This window comes from Caretta caretta, chromosome 3 (assembly GCF_965140235.1).
Source record: "Caretta caretta isolate rCarCar2 chromosome 3, rCarCar1.hap1, whole genome shotgun sequence".
NCBI lineage: Eukaryota > Metazoa > Chordata > Testudines > Cheloniidae > Caretta > Caretta caretta.
In genome coordinates this window covers 116,778,569-116,801,918 of record NC_134208.1, presented here as the reverse complement: position 1 = coordinate 116,801,918, position 23,350 = coordinate 116,778,569, and the positions used below count along the sequence as shown (strand labels likewise).

The 23,350-nt window shown below is 43.9% G+C and overlaps 1 protein-coding gene across 2 annotated transcripts in view; it reads right to left on the bottom strand.

The window, feature by feature from the left end:
• Positions 1–2,942: 2,942 nt before the first annotated feature.
• The window catches only part of MYCT1 (MYC target 1), a 35,666-nt gene continuing 15,258 nt past the window's right edge, over positions 2,943–23,350 (bottom strand). For both annotated transcript variants that reach the window (XM_048844206.2, XM_075126825.1), the window contains exon 2: positions 2,943–6,701. In XM_048844206.2, the coding sequence (XP_048700163.1) occupies positions 6,169–6,701 (533 nt within the window). In that variant the 3' untranslated portion in view covers positions 2,943–6,168. The remainder of the gene's footprint in view (positions 6,702–23,350) is intronic.

Here is a 23,350-nt window from a genome sequence, read left to right as displayed (position 1 = left end):
CTAATTCAGAAGGGTTTATCAAACAATGCAGCTAATACAGTTCACAAACTGATTCTTTGGTGCCACCTTTTCTATTGCTTGCCAAAGCAACAAAAAATTAGGTCTGAGGAAGACCTCTGGATTTTTACCAACATTTTGACAGAATCCGGAGAGAGAAGGATTCTGAACTGCCTGGTGTCATGAGAAATATCAGTTTTTTAAATCACTCTAAAAATAGTCTCTATTTAAACGGTACACTTGAAATTCTTTTAACTATCATGGCATAATGAATTTTCCAGGGAATTTTGTGCTTTTGAGAACACTGACAGTAGGAGCTATTTAATTTATCCTCAGAACACATGTAGCTTGGGGAGAGAAAACTTCCTCACTCTGACTCACCAGTGTGCCTCAGCCCAGTTCTAGAAGGACCATATGCAGAGTTGAGGGAGTAATGTAGTCTTGAGGTGCCTCTAATCATTGATGGCTTCACTGATATTATCCAAAAGGCTGTAAATTAGTGCCAACTATAATTTTCACACCTGTCCACTGGGAACAGCTTGGGTATCATTCCCTTTTTTCACATAAGTCACCAAAGTGCTGCCATCTGGCAATGACTTTGGGTCACTACAGACGTGGGTCTGGATTTGACCGGGGGGGTCTAGAGGTGAACGGTTTCTTGTCTAATTGCCAATAGTCTGAGCCATCCTACCACCCCAGTCAAGCCTTACTTAAACCAAATGGCTACTCAGCACCAGTATTTCTATTGTTTAGTGTCTATAAGGGCAAAATTGGCCTGTTTTTGCTGCTGAACAAAGAAAATCCTGTTTTCAGTGCCTGTTGCCGTTTCATCCTGTCTGTACAACAGAAGACAAAACTGGCTTACAACCGTACGTCAGCAGAGTCTGTTTCATGCTTGTCATGCATCTGCCACCATCACGTAGCAGCAAGTGGCAATGTAACAAGCATCAAACCTTTCTAGATGAGGTACAAGGAGGAGTGTGCTTAGTGAAACTGCTGTACTTTTGTAAGCGATTTGTTACTATTCATTATTTTCTGCTTGCACTGGACTGGTGAGTGGCCCATAGAACATTGAGCTCTCATTCAGGCTGTTTACTTGGACTGTACCCTCTTTGGGGCAGGGATGGTCTTGTCCCTCTGTGTGTGTGTGTGTATAACACCTAGCACAATGGGGCCACAGTCCTTGACTGTGGCTGCTGGTGGTATTATAAATAGTCAACTGCTGAAGTAATAATTCCCAGATTTTAGAAAGACTAGGGGGACAGTAGATGAGGGAGAGAATGCTGAGGGGATGACGGAATGAGGACGTGATCGGGGAATGATACTCAGGGTGCTGAGGAAAACTTTTCCCCTCCTGTTCTCTGAGGTTCAAGAAAAGCTGCTGGCAGCCTCTTCCAGTCCTGAGGTGAGGTCTACACATTTGAAAGGGATTAATGATCCTGCTCGATGAAAAGTGCTACAGAAATAAAAATCTATGTTGTTGTTACTCCGAATTGTAGCCCACATGCAATTAAGATTTTGTCCTTATCACCAGTTTTTGAAAAGGTAAATAGGCATGGAAGCCAGCCCCTTTGCAAATCAGGTCACTTTTGTCAAGGTGCAGAAAAAAAAAAAAGATTTAGGTGCCTAACGTTAGGCACCTACATTTGAAACGGTTGGACAAAGTTGATTTATGGTCCTCCTCTCTGTAAAGTACATCAACACTCTTCTTTAATCTGTTTTGGACATGGTAGAGGTAAATTTGCTATTAGTGTTTCCTTTCTTTTCTCCAGAAGCTGCAGTGCATCACAGACATTGTCTAATTTTATAAAGTACCTATAGGTCAGGGATCTGGCATGTGTCATTTCATTTCTGAGTGGACATTTCCAGTAAATGTAGTTTTCAGTTTATAAATTTTCAGATGAGATGTCAAGATGACTAAAAAACTTCATGGTAAATCGCAAGTGAACTTTAAAAATTTGATTTGGCAAAGACATGCCACGTTCAGAGAAGTAGTATTATAATCCAGTAGATGTCTGAATGAGCAATCTGAAATTCTTCAGAAAGAAAAGGTCAAGGAATATAGTGGAAACCACTTGTGTTAATACCTTGGAATGGCATTAATCTGTTCTCTGCATGAAACATGGACAATAGCTTCTGTGTATGATTCAAGGTATGGACAGTGTTTCATTTTAAGAAAAGAAGATGAAGCATCATCTAGTGTTTAAAAAGTGCAGGACTGGGGTCAAGATATCTGAGTTCTAGTCAAAGCTTTGCCAGTGACTTCCTGTGTGACTCTAGGCAAGTCTCTTAATCTCTCTGTGCTTCACTTCCCCCACTGTAAAATGGTGTAAGTAATGATTACCTACTGTCCAGAATTATGAGGCTTATTAATTCATTATTTGAGGGTGCATTGAGATCTTCCTGTGGAAAATGCTGTTGTACAAGGTCAGTACAATATCTCTGAAAAGAATGACCCCCCTGAAAAAGCCCTCCTGCACCATGACAGAAGGTGAAAAGCACTAATAATTTCACCTATTTTTTTAAACATAAAACACCTCATTAAACATTGACTTGATAGAGACTACTCGTGCTTCAATGTATGCTTACCCACTTTCCTGGATCAAGGACATACTGCTCAAAACCCTGCCAGTTCGAACTCCTTTGAGCATATTTCTTAGAAAGATATCCAATCCTGATTTAAAGACTTAAGGTGACAGAGAATCTACTGCATACTGTGGTTCCAGTTAATTACTCTCACTGTTAAACATTTGAGCCTTGTTTCCCATTAGAATTTTTTTAGTATCAGGTTCTAGCCACTGGATCTTATTATCATAGAATAAATGCTGAACTTGACACTATTTATATAACTTTTCCAGCTCTTTATGTCTGCTTTCTACAGCAAGGATTTTACATATAAATTAGTTCTTTCACATGTAAAATGTAGCTTAAGGAAAATCATGCAGTACAGATTATAATTTCTACCTTTATTTCACATTTCAAAGTCTCCACAATGCTTACAAAATATTCATATCCATTATTGTTTAAGCTGTTAGTTAAGCAGCTGACTTCCAAATTGGTTATGCACAAAATATTTCAAATTTTTAACTCCTCTAATCCAGGGAATGTAAAACAGTTTTTGTGTCCAATGAAGATTTCAAGAGAAAAAAATACAGTACATTATAGCTTTTCTTCCTATATTACTTACTAAATATAGTGTAATACAAGGAATAATATATCATGTAAAGCTCTATTGCAAATCCTGCATTTATAACCCATAAGTACATATTCAGTTATTTTAAAATTATTTCTCTGTGAAGGAATTTCTAACACCTTGGTTACATACTGTGGACCAAATCCTCCTTGCTGTTCTCATTCAAGTAGACCACTAAAGTCAATGAGCAAGGGGGGCAGGGTTAGATGCAATTTTTCATGGGCATGTTACAACAGATGCCATTATCTGCAAGAGAGATACTGTGTAAGCCTTTAGAGTAGAGTGAAGCCTACTGTAAATCTAAATAAAAACAATAAGAGATCTAATACAATAATAGAACTGATTGCTGTATTATGGGAAAGGGTAAATAACACTTCTCTCTTCACTATTTTAGGGCCATATCCTGCCATCACTGGAGTCATATGGCATTTTCAGATCTAGTAGTGTTCTTAGTTTACTCTAATCCATACTTTCTAAAATAAAATGCTGTATGCAATCTGTATGGACAATGTGGAGCTCTAGCAATCAGGTTTAACTTCTTAAAATGAAAAAAAGCCAGTCTGTCTGATACATTCAAATTAGTTTGCCTTTACAGTTAGAAAGCTGGACAGGTTGTTTAGAATTAATAGTAATGGTTGCAGAGAGAAAATAGCAGGTTTAGAGACTGCAGTGATAAGAGCAGTTATGGTTACTCTGGGCCCATTCATGAGAGGGGCTGAGCACTGCAATGCAATGCTGACCGTGGAGGAAGTTTAAGTTGTTATCCACTTTGTCTGTTCCTGAGAGCTGCTCCCATTAACTACAACTGTGGTTGCAGGTCCTCAGTAGATGCACAGAATCAGGCCCTCTACGGATCAGGCCCACTGTAACTAATACCTCTTCCCCTAACCCTCCGTAAGAGCCAAAAAGTTCTTAATCAGCCAGAATGGTAGTGTTGCACAGCAGCAGGGCTGGATTAAGGCAGGGGCTTTAAGGGAGGGGGGCTGCAAAAATAAATCACAGGCAGCGATCTCCGGGCCGCTAAAAGAGGCGCTCAGGCAGGCTGCCTGCCTGCCATAGCCCTGCACCACTTCCGGAAGCGGCCAGCTGCTGGCACGTCTCTGCGGCCCCTGGCGCAGGGGGGTGAGGAGGGGAAGGAGGCGGCTCCATGTGCTGCCCCTGTCCCCAGCACCATCCCCGCAGCTCCCATTGGCTGGTTCCTGGCCAATGGGAGCTGTGGGGGGGGGTGGCACTTGCGGGGACAGCACTTGTGGGCGCAGGCAGCATACGGAGACCCGCTGCCCGCCTCCAAGGGGCGCTCAGAGACAGGCTAGCAGCCAGCCGCTTCTGGGAGCAGTGTGGGGCTATGGCAGGCAGGCAGGCATCCTGAGCCCTGCTGCTACCACTGCCGGCCAGAAGCCACCTGTGGTAAGCACCTCCCAGCCGGAGCCTGCACCTCACACCCCCTTCTCCACCCCAACCCCCTGCCCCAGATCAGAATCCTCTGCTGCACCCAAACTCCCTCCCAAACCCGCACCACCTCTGCACCCCAACCCCCTGCTCCAGCCCCCTCCTGCACCAAACTCCCTCTGAGGAAAAAGACTTGTATACAGGGGTTCCACACAATCTAATAGCCCCTGGCCCACAGGAGAGTTAATCCGGCCCTGCACAGCAGGTGGTATTCTCTAAACTGAAATGCCCTTCTCTGTGTTCAAGTCTGAGACTATCCACCATGGAAATGATCCAGCTCCCGTTGCAGTCAATGGGAGTGGAATCAGGCTCCATGTGTCTGTGCTATCTTCGTTGCTCCCAAGCCTGGACTTCTCACATGTGAATACAGTCAGTCACCGCTAAGCCAGTGGGCCAGCATGTTATAATAGCTCTACAGGTCTGACAGTCAAAAACAGGCGTTAATCTGTCCTAAGCATCTCCATACCCTAAAGCAGTTTCATTATTTTAGACTGAAGGCTTGACATCCTGGAGTCAATGGGAGTTTTGACATTGAATTTGGTGAGGCCAGGATTTCGCCCTAGATGTCTAAGAAATTTTGTTTTAGCAAAATGCAGGATTTCACTGTATTATACATCAGGAAGGATGAAACGTTAGTACAAACTGAAAAACAATTTAAAGAAAGGAAATGAGTATTCCCATAGAAAAACAGGAAGCTCAAATAAAAAACAGTTGCCATTCATGTTGTTTATCTTAGGGACCAAGACTAGTATCCTTGTAACCTTATAGGGTAATAAAATGTGACCCCTGTTAGGTTGCAGGACGAAGTCCTTTTATAGAGTTATTCCTTTTTAATGTCGGTTAGAAATTTCTCCCATGGCACAAATGTTGGGACACTCCATCTTTTTTTGCCATATTTTTGGGAATTTGTGGTAAACAGGACTGGCCTGTGGTCATTTGGAGCCCCCTACAAATATCAAAACAGGGGCCCTAGTACCTGCCACAAGACTGTGACACTAAAACCACTTTAAACTCTACTTCTTCCAAGGGATTCCTGAGCTATAGGAAACCCTGTGATTCAGGAGGCATAGAACCAGCCCAGGATGTAAGTGATGAAGGAAAGTATCTAATGAAAACTTAAGACTCACAGACAAATGTATAAGAACAAGATTTCTAACAAACATAATGAATGGGTGAACTTTGCAGGAAATTAATAAGCGATTATCAACAAATGGTTCCTAATGTGGCTCGTTTAAGTTGCCAGTTTTGTAGCCTGCAGAAGTTTCTTTCTTCTAAACTAAAAGCCTTACAATGATTACAGATTAAAGGTATAATATAAATTCAGAAATTACACTGCAGACCAGTTCAGTTGGGGCTGCAGGATACCACACCTTGCCCTAGCAAATCACTGTCATCTGTGCATGTCCCTTGTGTTAGCCTGCAGCATGCCACAGCACCAGGGAGCTTCCCAGAGGCCTTCAGAGCATACAGAAAATCTGCTTCAGATGATGGAGAGTCCTTCTTTTAAAGAAACAAAGAAAGACTTCAGTTCAAGAGTCTGGAAAAGCTTTAATGATGGTCTCATAGGCAGGAGGAGGTGTTTGTGTTGAATGGCAGATGCGGAGGCTGTTGTTGGACCAGTGGAATTCAGGACGAGTTAAGCTGTTGGTGGTGGTCCCCACAAGGGTAGTGGTGGTGGTGGTGGGAGACAGAGTAATCAGCTGACTGTTAGTTTCCACAGGGAGGGGAGGGCATTGCAAAAAGGGGTGGAAAGTGGAGGCTCGGAAGCTTGACTTTCTTGGGAAGGAGTTGGCTTGCTCCAGGGAGGCTTGTCGCTGGAACGTGAGGCTGGCCAGGCTGAGATTGCTACGACGTTCACAGCTGTTGTTACGGTAGAATCCAGTCCTGTTGGCAGCATGGCCCTGAGAAGCAGGTCTGGAACGGCGGCTAGAGATTGATGAGCTCCACTGTGAAATGTGCGCACTGGCTCTGCGACGGGACAGGCAAGTAAACAAAGCCCAGATTATCCCTCCAATCACCAATCCAATCACCATGGACACCGAGAAGGCTATTATCATCTGACCTAAAACACAGAAAACAAACATCAAGGTTGCTTTATTTACCATACAGGCTATTCAGTCTAGAAAATGAATTTGATATGGCAGGCTTCTTAAAACGTGCCCAAACAATAAGGATTAAAGATGTTCGTTTAGTGACATTACAGAGGGCACATGCAACTTGTAATTATGGTGCAATAGAAACACAGGGTTTGATGCTGATCTCACTGACACTAGTTTTTAACAGTGTGACTCCAGTCAGTAACTCCTGTTTGATACCAAAGAGAGCGAGGGAAGACTGAAAGTGGCAGGTACTCATGACCTTGCAGGAGGCTGTTAGTACCTATTACAATCAGATGCAGACCAGATGTACGGTTCTACCGGAAAAGCACTGAGATTACTTTGGTCAGAGGTGGCCACTGAAACACAAAAAGCTGATGGACCTTTCCCTCCTCCTGACCCCCAGTTTTGGGGACATATAAATGTCAAGCTGTCATTGTACAAAGTGTAAATTTCTAGCCCTCTTATACATGCCTGCACTCTAATAATCAGCATTGAGAGGCTCTGGAAAATATCCTAGCTAGGATAATTTTCTTATCCACATGATCAGCAGTGTAACAGAAAAAGGATCAATTTTTTCCTCAGACATCCCCATCCATTTCTAAAAATGGGTGAGCCACTTCAGCTAACTCTTTACCTATTTCTAGAACTGAGCACAAGCAAACCTTGCACTGAGGTTCTAAAAGGTATGGTGATGTGTGTGTGTGAGTATAATATTTCCATTCACTTCATATGCTTTTGCATTCTCAGGTTCTAGATAGAACTAAAAATACCACAGACCTCATATGCGAGCTTATTAGATTTTCAGATATTTTGGACAAGCTCCAAATAAGCAACTGACATTTTGGAAGTTTAGGAGACCAGTCCAGATCCCTAAATATGAACTTTTGGAGTTTTCCCCCTTGACTACTTCTTGCCTGTTACTTCTGCTCTCTGATATGTATGGTTCTTAGCAGCATTCCCAAATGGGGATGAACAAGTGAAGACAGGTCAGAGGATAATTGCATGGGATATTGTCTGAGAGCATTATTCCCAGCTGGGAACATTCTGGCATCTATTCAGCTCCAAAGTGGCCTCAGTCTGAACACAGTCAAACTGAGACACCTTTCTGGCCCACAAACTCCTGGCAGAGCATTGTGCTGTATGGCTGACTGAGCCAAAAGTAATGTGGTTTTCCCCTGTCCAATTAATGGGAATAGGCCAGCTACATGCAGGAGCCTGTTCTGCAACTCTCAGTTATGGAAACAGAGATCTAAATAGTTACCAGCAGCATTCAGGTGAGTTCATATTCATTATACTCCATTCAAAATGCCTTCACAGAGGCACAATGCTTTACAGGGCTCCTCATTTGCATGGTGTGGGGAGCAATTTGTTATGCCCATTTGTGTGTCCAAACAGCTTTCCTGGCCATTGGATAGGAGGGCAGAGCCATGTCTCTTTCTAATTACTGCCCAGTTGCTCCCAGCATGAATCACCTTGAGAACAGCCCATACACTTCCACAAGTGCCAGAGGTGCAACTTGGGTAGCCATGACTCCCTCCTACTTCCCTGAACAACCACGGAAGGGTACAGTCTAGCCCTTATGATGACTTTTTGTCATCTAAACCAGAATACATGAGTGTACTTTGGGGACTGTCTGGGAATTGACTTTCTATCTAAGAGGTTTTATACTGCCACCCATCACCACAGTATCTGAGCACTTACTCTGTCCCAGTGACAGAGGCAACAGGGCATGCTGTCTCCTCAGCATTTCAGCAGACCGGAGTCCAGCCAGTGACTATAGTGATCACTGAGCCCCGCGGAGAGGATCTGGCCCCAAATGACTATAGCCAGACATTTTTACCACCTATACATGCAAGTAAACATTTCACATTATTAAAATCATGCAGAGAAATTGACAAAATATTGAGCTCAGCACTTCAGTCCTTTCCCCAACTGTTACCCATCCAACTAGAACACTCAGCTGTTATTAAACTTCTGTGCCTTTATATGCAAATTAACAAATACAGGGTCAAAGTCCTCTATAGTGTTATTCCACTGAGGTCAGACAGACTATTGCAGTGTCTACACATTAAATCTCATTTCCTTTCACAAAGCATACATTTTAGCCTCCTCTTTTGTTACTTCAGTCGTTTAGCTGGACACACAGATCCCAATCCCCCTCCCGTACACACACCCAGAACTCACCTGCTTCCACAGAAAATGTGGATGCACTGTGGTAACTCTAAAGGGTAACATTTATCCCCATGCAGTGGGCCAGCATAGAGCGTAGGCACCAATGAAGCCCTAAGGGTATGTCTACACTGCAATTTAACACCCATAGCTGGCCTGTGTCAGCTGACTTGGCCTCACAGGGCTCAGGCTAATGGGCTTGGATCCTGGGCTCTGGGACCCTGCAGTTAAACAGCCCCTTAGTCTGAGCACCATGAGCCCAAATCAGCTGATGGGACCAGCTGCGGGCTTTTTATTGCAGTGTGGACATACCCAAGGAGCTTTAGTGGGTCTTATATGGTGTATAGTCCTTGTGTTAGCCCCCTGCAAAACATGAATTTCATCTAAATGTAGTAAATACTGAAAACTGCATCTATTGATTTGTGAATCTATATCTATCCATTTCCATTCCAGAATGCTCAGTCATCAAAAGCAACTAGTATATTAGAGAAAGTATTACAATGCTTCACTCGAGCGGAACTTGCCACACCTGGGTTTTTGGGGCATTGGTGGCTTTACACAAATTACTGTGACCTCCACACAGTCTCTCAGAAGAGCTAGAGCAGCCTCAAGCTCTAACTTGCCCTGGCAGATAGTGTCTCCTAAGGAGCTGTGATCAGGGGGCCTGTATGGGCCATGCTGAGAATGCTACACTCAGGGCAGAATGCAAGGAATGGGGCAGAAAATCTCCCAACTGGTGGTTTATTCAATAATTAGATTCACCAAGCCAATAACAAAACAGCTTCTGTAATACCACACTTGTCACCAAGAAGCCAAACACAGTCCTCTTTAAGCATTCCAGCCCTTGCCTTCCATCTAGACACTCAAGTCTAATGTAATGAGAGGTTATTTAAAACCTGATTCACCATATGTGAAGTCCACCAATCCCAAAAGACCAGAGACTTATCTCCAGGTCAATATGAGTCTCAGATCTTACCCAAAAAGAAAAGGAGGACTTATGGCACCTTAGAGACTAACAAATTTATTTGAGCATAAGCTTTCGTGAGCTACAGCTCACCTCATCGGATGCATTCAGTGGAAAATACAGTGGGGAGATTTATATACACAGAGAACATGAAACAATGGGTGTTACCATACAGACTGGTTTCAGAGGAACAGCCGTGTTAGTCTGTATTCGCAAAAAGAAAAGGAGTACTTGTACTCCTTTTCTTTTTTCACCATACAGACTGTAACAAGAGAGTGATCACTTAAGGTGAGCTATTACCAGCAGGAGAGCGGGGTTGGGGCGGGGGGAATCTTTTCTCAGCCAATACCTTCAGCAACAGCCATTCAAACTATCAAGACAGTTCACAGGTGATTTACTATGTGGAATTACAAGCTCCCAGGGGAGATTAGGACAATAATATTATTACACCACAAGTCCCCATCTAAATGATAATATCCCCTTTTGATCTCCAAGTCAATAGAATGCAGTAATGAAGCATTATAAGACAGAAATAGAATATAGCATCTACACCTTAATTCAATCATGTTGTTAGATTGCTAATTGAATGCAGATAAACATAGACACATTTAGCTGTTACTCTTTCATTCTCTAACAATACAGGCAAACAGGTTGAAGATTCTAGTCTACTTTAACATAGCTTTGATAGATTTCTGCAAGGAATGGCCCTCTTTACCATTGCAATACCCTTTTGATATGTCCTTAAGGGTTGCTTACAGGTGACCTAGTTTGCTGATTGTTTAACCATCACTGGCTCAGCATTACAGGAGCCAATCCACCAAGCAGGATTGCTACAGTGTAATCTTCTTCCCCATCTGCCCACCCCTGAGATGTCCACAGCCCACCCTGGGAAGTCCCACAAAGAAGAGCAATGAGAGACCAAGGATCTGGCCCATGGTCTCAATCATATCCTGTCGACATCCTTTCATTGGATGGGGGCTGCAAAAGCACCAGGAGGAATCTTGCCTGATAGAGAATTCCTCCTGGAGCTCCCTGCTGCACAGGGAAGTACACCCACCTGTACACCCCTTTGGAGGGACTGTATATTCCCCCCCTTTGGGGTATCTTGTACTTTAGGGGACACTAAGAGCAGTGGCTACACTTGGCAACTCTGCAAAGAGTGGGTAAGACTTGTTGCATCCTCCCATCCTCTGGCTCATACCTGTGGCAACTGAACTGTATTTAAAATAAATACACCATTTACTGATTTAGGGTCCAGTCCAGGCCCAAGCACAGTGCTTGCTTTGTGAGTATCTCATTTTCCTTTTGTGTGCTTAGACTCCATCAGAAAGTATAACATCCTTGTGAGCACAAGATCTACCAGCTGCATTGTGAGGTACTGAAAATTGTATTGAAATTGTTAACTCTCGCTTTAAATGCTCAGTGGGTTTTCCTGGTCCTCCATGCATGGTAGGGGGCTCTTTGTGCAATCTGGGCCTAGTAGCAGTCAGATAGCAACAGACAGGCAGCTTACATTAAGATGGGGTGAATTGTGCCTCTTTGTTTAGGGAGCAGCCTGTTTTGTCTCTCTCTGTTTTGGGTTCTTGTGTTGACAAGGCTCTAGATTTTAAGAAATAAAAATAAAGTTACAGTGCAACCTTTCAAAAATATGTTTTTATCTAACCTTTCTATGTGTATGCCATTAACATAACATGTACCACACCAAGAGGGTAAACAAAGGTTTCATTTGAAAGGCTTCAGTTTCAAATAGTACATTTTAAAAGTAACTCAGTCATTGGTGATTGACAGACCTGGGTAGCCTTGCCAGTGAATTTCCAAACTTTTCTCCAATTGAGGGCTAGATTATCCCTAGGGAGCCTCTTCTCAGCCCCCACCCTCTGCTTTATGTCTCATTCAAGGTCCAAGGCAGAATTCCATTCCCTGGGCTCAGAGGACTGTGGAGTTTGCTCCTTCCCTATAATCCTAGGTAGAACACTGCTCTGCCAAGGGTGGCACAGTGGAACTGGGCCCACAACTAACCCCACCCCACTAGCAAGTTGAACTGACTATCTAAATGGGGGAATATGTAGTGCCCTACAAAAAGATGTAGTTGCAGGTGTGCAAGATGCTTCCCACTGTAGCCACCTGCATGGAACTTGGAAGTTGGAACATGGGCTGCAGGAGGAAAGAGTTTTGAAAGAAACCAATTAATCAGTCAGTGTGCACATGCTGCAAATACTAGCTGAAGTTGCAGCACCTTTGTAAACAGTAGCTTTAATAAAGATGGGGTGCTGGAACAATTTGTATAGTGAGGGTGCTGAGAGCCATTGAACCAAACTGTAAACCAGGGGTAGTCAATAGGCAGATTGTGGGCCAAATCTGGCCCGCCAGATGTTTTTGAATGGACCCTAAAATATTTTTATTTATTATTAGCATTATTCTTATTTTTTTTATTATTTTCTCCAGAGGCTACCAAGAAATCTGGACCTTGACAAAAATAACTGACTTAACCCTGTATATCATGGAAACTTCTTCAAGCTCCCCCATACTCCAGCACCTATGAATAAAGATCCAGATTAGCTTTTCAAACATGGAGTCCACTCATATTGTTACCTGGCACGTGAAACATCCAGAACTCCCCCTGGGGTGAGGCAGCTCCTTATTAGCTCCTAAAAGGACCTAATTAAAGACCATTGAAGTCAGTTGAAAGATCCCTGTTGATTTCAACGGCATTTGGAGCAGTCCCAGATACTGCAATCTACTCTAAGTTTTTGGGCCACCACATTCTTTTATTACTGTTTTATTAAAAAGGGGAATAATTTAGTAATCTTATCTGAAATTTAACAAAGGTTTTTGTTTGGGAATATTAACTCAGTGTCAGGCAGGAGAATCCTTGCTCTGAATTCAAGTGCACAGCCTGCTGTAGAGAAGGATTTATTCATGTTAGGGCAAGCCTCTATTTCTCCACAATAATTGAGAGGGATTCCCTCCCCCACTAAAATCTCACAGCAGCTGCACAGAACATAAAATAAATAAATAAATAAATAAAGTGCTATGTACCAGACAAGCAAATTCTACTGTATGGAGGCTCTAGCAGATTCATGCACAGAGCACATCATGTTCAAGCTGCTTGGCTTTGGTTGGGGTGAAGGAGGATACATCAGAAAGAGTCTGTTGTACAATGAAGAAGGATTATTTTTGCCCCTTCCCTTTTTAACTTCTTTCCCTCTCATGTTCCTGCAAGCATTTCCTCCCTTGTGCTGGGGCAGTGGATCAGCACATGTTGACGAGACAAAACTTGATTCAACCCAAAGCATGCGTGCTAGTTGGAGACTCATTTTTCCCTACTGCCCAATCCACAAACTACAGTGTTTTGAAGCTAGAAACAATGGTTGATCTGGTATTTTCACACCAGCCCATCTCAGGCATGCAAACTTACAGACTACAAGCCAGTCAAATGGTCGTCTTCATCATAATTTTGCCTTAATGCTAAATGAAATAATCTGTGATATGGAAAACCATACTTGAGCAGGTGTTTGAAATTTAGTGTAGAACACAGACTAATGGACAAAAGATGAATTGTACCTGCATCCAATCAGCAAACTCTTAAATAACTGGAATAGAGAAACTGTGAGGATTGTGACTATTCTGCTATAATAAAGCAATCTCTTCTCAAGTGAGGTTGTCAGCCGAAGTTCATTCTGTAGTCTGATTCATGCAAGATCACAAGTAACAAACTAAATACATTTTGCTAGCACTGATGAAGTAAGGAGTTGAACCTGCTAGGGTTTGGACTTTGCTTCTAAGAAGCCCAGCAAAGTACTTGAGGCTCAGATCAATAAGCTAACCCGTGTGGCATACACCGTTGTTGTTGTGTGTAGTTTGCCAAAACAACGTCCCTACAACTGACAAGTGTTTAGAATTATTTTATTCCCTGATCTTTATCACCCTCTGATTGTTTGTAACAAATCCCTGATTCAGTAGACTGAGTGAATCAGTGGGTTGGCAGAATGAACCAGCTGTGATCTTTGTCATGGCAAATGTTGGAAAAGGGTCACAGTGTGGTGATGGTGAAAAGAACAGAAGTGATTGCCCTCAGCACAGACTGATTCAGGTAATGGGGACACTGAGAAAACAAACAGATGCTGTGGAGGCTTACACAGCCGGCCTGGATGGTGGTGGGTTAAGCAGGCAGCTACTTAACACTCCTCTATCTGAAGGGTTTCTAGAAGCTTCCAGAAATAAATCATTAGCCAAACTGAGTAAATAGGAAAATCATGAGTCCCTGAGGTGGTGTTATTATGTTTGTCACCCGGAGAACAATGCTCTTGAACAGAGGTTTACATTTCATAACCAAGCCACCTACCTAGTAACAAGATTGCCCTCTGCTGGCAATCTATACTGATGAAAGTAGAGCAGCAGATAAAATAGTTCAGAGGTTGTTATGCTAGAAGTACTCACAGCAAACATTCAGGAGATGGAGAGCACCACGACCAATACTCTATTTGGTAACTACTAGAAACTCAGGAAGATTCTGAGCTCTCTGGTGTAGACTCTTGGGTTAGTATCCTGCTCAGAGTTTGGAACGCTCGTGTGCAGGGGAAACGTTCAAACAAACTTTGTGAAGTACTGTTTACAAGGGATTTGTGACTGTTTGCATGAAACTCTACCTGTCTTACAGTTGGAGCACTAAACTTGCTTTGTAGCTACGTTACCGGTCTTTGTTCTTGATAAAAAGCTGAAAAGAAAAGTTTAAGATGCTATATGAAAATCATAAAAACCAAGTCAAAGCTCACTTGATTTCCCTAGTGACCAGCATTGAAAGGGATAATAAAGACAGAGTAATTGTAATGACCAAGAGGAAACATCTAGACATCACCATGTTTTAATTTCCTGACAGCAGCACAGTCGTTTAAAGAACTAAGCAAAGCAGTAACTGGGTCTTCTAAAGAATCCTGTGTGAAGGCAGTCATAGAAACTGTTACTTCAGGGCTTCAGCCTATTTTCCTAAACGCTACTGAAATAGCAACAAACAGTTTTCATCTGCTCACATGTGTGGTGCACAAGCCTCCAGCACAACATTGCTGTCTGTCTTGTAAAGACAGAGTTGGAGTAACATGCACTTTTAAAGAATTTAAACCAATTGAATGTACTGATACAGTGAACATAATTCCACAGTGCAATATTGAATAACCTTTTATTGTAGTAACTACTTAGCTAATAAGACTATCCTATAAAACTGACAGTAAAATCATTTACACTTTTGATAAAGTATTTAACAGTGCGGTTAAAATGGAGTCTTCACAAATGAAGAGGGATTTCTTTAATGAGGTACATGGCAGTTAGCAGCACATTACAATAAAGAAAATGTACAGTATTGGATCAAAGGTGCAGATCTTCAGCTTGATGTAAGGACTTGAGCGTATGTGATACTTTTAAAAGGTCCTGAATATTAACCCCTGAAATTCTATAATATTTTTGTTGGCTGCCTGATGCTGAAGGAAATCCTGTTGGAACCTAAAGCATTAGAGACGTTTCTCAAAAACAGTCCCCCATTAAGTAGAAATCTGTGACCACTGAAATGCTGCCAAGGTCAGTGGAGAGAATTCTGCTGATGGATTTAACTTCTGCATCACCAGTTCAAAAATATCCCATGTGTTTCCTTAATGAATCAACTTTTATTCTCCATTCCTTGTTCATATTGTCTCATTTCCCCCCATTATTTCCCCTCCATATATTTCTTATTTTCACTTGGAGATTGTCTAATTTTTTAGCAGTTAGTGCCTTTTGTTGAATACTGACTTCAGGCTGGTAACACAGAGGGACCCCTAGTCTAACCTATATAGATTCTTATAACACTCTCATCACCATAAAATCTGATTTCCAGCCACTAGTATTAAATTTAGTGTAGCAGGGAAATTAGAAATTGCATCTTCTTTTTTCTTTTCCTTTTTTTTCTTTCTTTTTTTTTTGTGCATGCCATTTTGAGAATACAACTCTAAGTTCTCATCCAGTAGTAATAGGCCCTTCAATTAATTATCTGTTGCTAAGTGTTCTGTTTCTCATTTTGCCACAGTCTTCCTATGTGATCTTGGGTAAAAACACTTGACCTCTCTCTTTCACAGTTTTCCCCTCTTTAAAATGGGAATAATACTACCTACGCTACAGAAGTGTTGTGAGGCTTAATTCATTAATGTGTATAAAGGGCGATGAGACCATTACATGAAAGGTGTTGATATAAATTCAGAATAGTACTATTATTATTGCCTGTAGCTAGTATAATACAATTTTAAAAACTAGGTATTTAAAAGTATGGACATATCAATTAAATATTCAAATACACCCATGAGTCATATAATCTCTTAAATAAATGTACAAGTGTAATATATTCCATTTCCTACGCAAAGAAATAACTTTAACTTTGTCTTCATATGCCTTCATGGCCTCATTCTATAGAAAAGAGAGATTTTTACACACCCTGCTACGTATTACAGGTAAAGCATGGACTATAAAGCAGCACCACATATGACCCACAGATCATCTAATTTGCTCACCTGCTCTGGGCCAGAAATACTAACATCTTACCTCCTACCCTCTGTGAGCCGACTGGAAACTTGAGCCTCCTGCAACCCAGCATCCTACTTGTGTTAAGAGGCTGCATATTTCTCCATAATCTTCAAACTCCTCCATTTACAGTCTCTCTTGTTTGTATGTATGTGAGTAAATGGTTGTCTAATTTTATATGGCAAAATATGGTGTTTCAGTGACTCAGTCATTATTTAACAATAATGCTTTATATATATTCAGTATACGGGGACAAAAAGAACCATGATCCCCTTCTAAAAGCATTCTTAAAGAAGTCATTTGTAAAATCGCCATGTCTGGAAAGGCATGTTCTCAGTTTTTCAGAAGAAAGTATGCTGCACCCTAAGAGTTAGCTTTTTGCATTTTGAAATGGTAAAGGTGGTGGCTTGTTTTGGAAGAGTCAGTAGAGGGCTGATTGTGGATCTTATAATGGAGCACTGGTTGCAGCCTTAGCTATAATATGGCTCCATATTCAATCACTTAAATTAGACTCATGCAAGAAGTTAAAATTCTGCTAAAAAGAGTGAGGAAAATACGAGTCAGTACTAAACTGTGTTCCGTATGACACTGAACTTCTTTCACTTCCTCCCCCGTACAGGGCATAAGATTGGGTTATGTGTGGAAGGATAGTCTTATAAAGCACAAGACTGTGACCCAGACAACTTAGCTCTATTTAGTGCTCTTCCACGTACTTCTTTTGTGACTGTGGGCAAGTTACCCTGCCTCTCCGTGCTGCAGCTTACTCATCTGGAAAATGAGGACAATAACACTTGTAATAATAATACATAACTCACAGGAAGACTGAAGCTAACTTTATGAATGTAGGAGGAACACTTTGTTTCATGCACTTTAATGTTAAAGCAGCCCAAGGTAATCAGATGGAAGCCGCTTGGTAACAACAAAGTATTATTCTTCAAAAGGCTTTAAAATGAGGGCTTAGTAACAAGAATAACTGAAGAACAGTTCTTGGCCCCATGACATGCTGGTCAGATCTGATACTGGATCCTGCTAGATTTTGACATGTTTGATCCTTAAATCTAGAATTCACCTGCGTGTAACTTACCCTCCAGAGAAGAGAGAGCACAAAGAAAGCTTGTTTCCTTGTGTTGCTACTGGTGCAGACACATTCAAACACTGGCTGAGTCCTTGGCAGAAGAAATACCCTTGACCTCCTCCTAAACTACTTCCAGGGCTTGGAATCTTTTCTCAAATGAGAAAAATCCATGACCCTTTGGGGAGCTATCAGCTGTGGGAATAAACAGCGGCCCTCACCTGAGCAGCACAGTAACTGTTGCACAGATTTTTTTGGCAAATACAGTGTAAAATATATTTGATTAACTTAACCAAATAATACTATTGAGCAATGTTTTCTTGGCCTTTCTCCCTCTTACCACTACACTTGGTCTTGTTCCTCCAGTGGAATGGTTGAGCCCTGAGAAAGCAGTGATTGTATGAGCAAAAGGATCAGGAAAGTAGCAGTTAGCAGAAGGCAACATACATAGGCTGCAGGGACAGCACACAAGCATGAGATCATGCCCCCTCACCACTACTGGGTTTGTTTTCACCCAGCCACAGCCACTGTAATGTTTACTTCAGGTTTAGCAGAAAAATGGCAAAGGGAAACTAAGGGCATGGCTGCACTTGCAGATGTAGAGTGCTTTGAGTTAAACCCACTTTCGGAGAGCGCAGTAGGGAAAGCGCTGCAGTCTGTCCACACTGACAGGAACAAGTGCACTCGCATGGCCACATTTGCAGCACTTGCAGCGGCATTGGGAGCGGTGCATGATGGGCAGCTATCCCACAGAGCACCTCTTCCCATTCTGGTGCTGTGGCTTGTGGGAAGGGGGCAGGGAGTGCGGGGCATTCTGGGTCCTGTCCCAACACCCCGTGATGCATCAGTTCGCATCCCAGCAATCCGTGCACTTCCGTCCACGTTTGGCACCATCTTTCAACGTTTTTTGTACTGCGCACTCTGTCTTCCTTTTTGGTCTGCAGGAATGGATCCCAAACTGCTGAGGAGTATGCTGACAAGTCTCGCCAGCACGTCACGTTTGACAGTCGAGTTATTTCTTATGATCCAAAGTGACAGTGAGGGCTCCAAAGACGATTTCAACTCGAGTAACGCATATGACACGAGTTTGCTTGTGGCATTCACGGACACGCTCACCACCGTGGAACACCGCTTTTGGGCTCAGGAAACAAGCACTGAGTGGTGGGATCACATCGTCATACAAGTCTGGGATGACGAGCAGTGGCTGCAGAACTTTCAGATGAGAAAAGCCACTTTCATGGGGCTGTGTGAGGAGCTTGCCCCCACCCTGCGGCGCAAGGACACGAGATTGAGAGCTGTCCTGCCGGTGGAGAAGCGGGTGGCTATTGCAGTCTGGAAGTTAGGAACTCCAGACAGCTACCGATCGGTCACTAACCAGTTTGGAGTGGGAAAGTCGACCGTTGGACTCGTGTTGATGCAAGTTTGCAGGGCCATTAATCGCGTCCTGCTCAGAAGAACCAAGACTCTGGGTAGGGTGCATGACGTGGCTGGCTTTGCACAAATGGGTTTCCCTAACTGCAGAGGGGCGATAGATGGCACACATATTCCAATTCTGGCACCAGTCCACCTCGCCTCCGAGTACGTTAATAGGAAGGGGTATTTCTCTATGGTTCTCCAGGCTCTTGTGGATCACCGTGATATTAATGCAGGCTGGCCCAGAAAGGTGCATGACACACACATCTTTCGGAACACTGGCCTCCTCAGGAAGCTGCAAGTCGGGACTTTTTTCCCAGACCAGATGATCACCTTAGGGGAAGTCGAAATGTCCATTGTGATCCTTGGAGACCCCGCTTACCCTTTAATGCTGTGGCTCATGGAACCATACACAGGGAGCCTTGACAGCAGCAAGGAGCGGTTCAACAACAGGCTGAGCCAGTGCAGAATGACTATGGAGTGTGCTTTTGACTGTTTAAAGAGCTGCTGGCGCTCTCTGTACGGGAAGCTGGACGTGGCTGATGACAGCATCCCTGTGGTTATATCCGTGTTCTGTACTTTCCGTAACATTTGTGAAGGGAAGGGTGAACAATTCACTCAGGCATGGAACTCGGAGGTTCAATACATGGAGGCTGAATTTGAACAGCCAGAGAGCAGGGCTATTAGAGGGGCCCAGCACAGGGCTGCAAGGATTAGGGATGCCTTGAGGGAGCAATCTGAGGCTGAAAGTCACCAGTAGTGTCTGGTGCCCTGCATGGGAATGAAGTGCCATGGTTCTAATGTTAGTAGGAATCTGTGTTTGCTACACTGACTTGCAGTGCCTGTTTCTTTCCTGGGCTAAGGTATCTTTTACTTTATGCAATAATAAAGAATGTTTTCAAAGCCAAAAAATCCATTTATTGAAAAGAAAATTCATTTATTGAAAAGAAACACAACTGCTCGGGAAACAGAAAGGGCAAAGGGGAGGGGTGGGGAACGGTACAATCACAGATTTGCGTATGTCCTGTTATCATACTCAGCCTTCCTGTCTGGAGTGCTGTGCAATGAGTGCTGCACTTCAGGATGGCTATACTGCATGGTGATGGGGGTTGAGTGCAGAGGGTAAGGGACATAGTTTTCAGGGGTGGGTGGTGAAGCTACCGGTGTTGGAGGCAGCTGGTGGGGTGGTAAGAACCCAGCTGTTGGGGAAAGTGGGTTGGAGGTGACATGGGGGCACAAGGGAAAGAGTTTTGGGACAAGGGCTGCGGGGGGGGGGGGGGGGGTCAGGCACAGTAGTGCTCTGCCTGCATGGGTAGGAGCACCTGGATTGGTAGGAGCGCCACTTGGTGCTCCATTATGCTTATCAGCCAATCCGTGTTTTGCTGCCAGAGCACCGTGCTTTTGTGCTGGCATTCCTCATGCTGCTGGCAGATCCTCCTTTCACTGTCCCACCACTCCTGCACTTTTCGATTTTCATTACTTGAATGCTGCATTACTTCATGCCACATGTCTTCCTTGCTTCTACATGGCGTCTTTCTGATTCTTTGGAGTCTTTCGGCCAGTGATAACACGGATGGCTGAGATCTCAAGGTTGCATCTGTAAAGGCAAAATGTAACACTTCACAGAGGCAGCATTGTTCACACCAGACAGAGCAATGATTCCCCCGTACTTAAGGGCAAGCACAGTCTACACAATAGCATAATTTGCTCGTCCCAAAGCGAGTGCACATAACCCACAGGAGCCCCAAAATGGTGAGTAAGCACAGGGTCAAGCGTGACTGATTGTTTCCCGGCTGTACTGTCCTCTGGGTTTCTGTGCCTTGGGGAGAGCCAACAGCAGTAGGGGAACCCTATACTGAACACTGTCCCCACATTTTCCACAGGAGTTCTTCCTGGAAGATATCTTGCTGCTGAAGGTGTCCTGGGAAGCAAGGGAGGGTCTTCTACCGCAATGTGGATTCTGCCCTGGCCCATATGCAGCTTGCCTGTGTGCTGCAATGGTCCCCCCGCCCCTCATGGCACAGTGGCATGGACAAGTTAGCCTTAGTGGGTCAAGGACCACAGTGGCTCTCCTGAGAAACCAGTGCAAGCGCATTACCCAAGTTCTCACTGAGGCCTTTGAAGAGATCACTGAGGCTGATTACTGCGATGGGAGAGAGCGCATCAACGTCCTATTCCGCATCTAGGCATGCATGCAGCCCTAACCCTCCTCACCCCAAGAGCCCGCACCTTCCCAAAATAAAAACTGCTTACCAGGAACCTCCTCTGGTTTCTGTCCTTCCCCAAGCACCGGCTGCTGCGATTGGCTACCTTCCTCCTGGCTTGAGAACAGCTCCTGGCCGCATGCATCTAGGGATTCTGGGGTGTCTTCCTCCACTGGAGCACCCTCGCTCCTGCTTTGCTCCTCCTCCTTCTCCCACCTTGTTGAACTGGGCTCTGAAGTGTCCATGGTGGTACTCGGAGTGGAGGTGGGGTCGACCCCAAGTATCACGTCCGGCTCTTTGTAAAAATGGCAGGTCACCGGGGCAGCAACGGAGTGGCTGTTTTCCTCATGGGCTTTGCAGTAGGTGTTCCACAAGTCCTTCACTTTATTCCTGCACTGCACCAAGTCCCGGTCATGGCCCCCTTCCATTATGTCCCTGGATATCTGCCCAAAGGTATCATAATTCCTATGGCTGGAGAACAGCTAAGACTGGACAGTTTCCTCCCCCCAAACACTGATGAGGCCCAGCACCTCGCCATTGTTTCATACTGGGGATCGCCTGGTTTGTGGAGGCATGGTCACCTGGAAAGATTTGCTGAGAGTACTCCAAGCCTGGCTGAGGAAACAGGCAGGGGATTTTCAAAATTCCCAGAGAATTTAAAGGGTGGGTCTGATGGTTGGTCACCTGAGGGCAGGGCAGTAGAGTTCAAAGTGATGACCAGAGTGGCTAGAATAGGCATTGTGGGACACTTCTGGAGGCCGATCACAGTGCATAACAGACCAGGGCGTCCACACTGGTGCTGCAGCACTCCAGCGGTGGTGCACAAAACTTTATTCCACTTGCCGAGGTGGAGTACAAGCAACGCTCTAGCCATGGAGTCAGAGCGCTCCACGTGCCTTACCAGTGTGGATGGGTAGTGAGCTAGTCGCAAGTGTAGCCAAGCCCTAAGTTCCCAGTACAATGCACACAGTTTCTCTCCCCAGTGGATTTGCATCTATGTAGCTTGTGATTTGCTTTATCTGCTTGTCTGTGTGGATACCAAGATTCATCAATGACTTCATCTGAATTATACCAAGGATACATTTGGTGTCTTCTCTGCCAAATCTTTAGCCTCAACAGTCCCCTGATAGTGACATCAGAGCAGTTACACCCGTCTAAAACTGGTCTAAATAGACTCCTCAGAAGAGGGTGCATTTGTGTTTTAGTTTTATATTTACTGAAGTTTATATAAAGGATAATAGTCTATATTTGACATACAGTAATGAAGGGGCTAGCTAGAAAACAAAACACAGTAACATAGCTGACACACCACTGTCCCTCCCAAGGAAATGGTGCCTCCTTTCAAACTATGACCTCTACTCATACTCATGATCAAATTGGGAGGAAGTTTCAGCTTCCTGCAGTTGTTGGGTGGGTTGCAAAATTGGCAAGTGCATGGGTAAATGCAAAGTTGCTTCAGGTGCTCCTTAGTAACATAGAAAGACAACAAAAGCAGCAGTGGAAGAGACATCCTGCAACAATGTTGCCAAAGACATAAGAAATCTGACTGACAAACTGCTTACAAATCCCTCGTTCTCAAATATTACTGATGAGTACAGAGACATGACGTGCTGGAAAAGTGGCTGGGAAGATGAATAATGGCTTTCTACATCATAAACATAAATCCTGTCTTTTCTTCTTCAGGTACATGAATATTTCTAATAGATTTGGTGGGGGGGGGAACCCTTAGGATTTACAGAGCGATGAGAATCACTGCTGTTGGTTTGCCAGAGGAATGGCACTACATATAGGTGCCACCGTCACGAATATTTTGGGGGTAGATGACCAAAGGAGACTAAGGTTCAGCACTGCAATACCTAACTGTAGGCCCCTTGTCACCAGCGGAATCCTCAGCCCTGAGTTAGGCATCCAGGCTCCCTGTATATAATGCATAGGAACAATTAGGTGGCTTAGTAAGGGATTCACAAAAGCCAATGTGGTAAGTTGCAAGTCACCTAATCGAGCCAGTTGGAAATGCCAAGGGGACAGGAAGCCTAGGCCAGAGAGAGGCACCTATCTTCACTTGGAATTCACTGCTGTGAACCCACTCCTGGAGCTAAGCACCTAAGCTAAGTCAGTCCTTCCTGGCAAAAAAGTTAGGAGGAGGTGAGATGCTGTTGCCCCACCTACAGCCTGCTGCTGGTCAGGGCCCTCACCTCTGATATGCGTGACATAGGTTCAAGTCCCCACTCTGCCTGATTTGAAGCA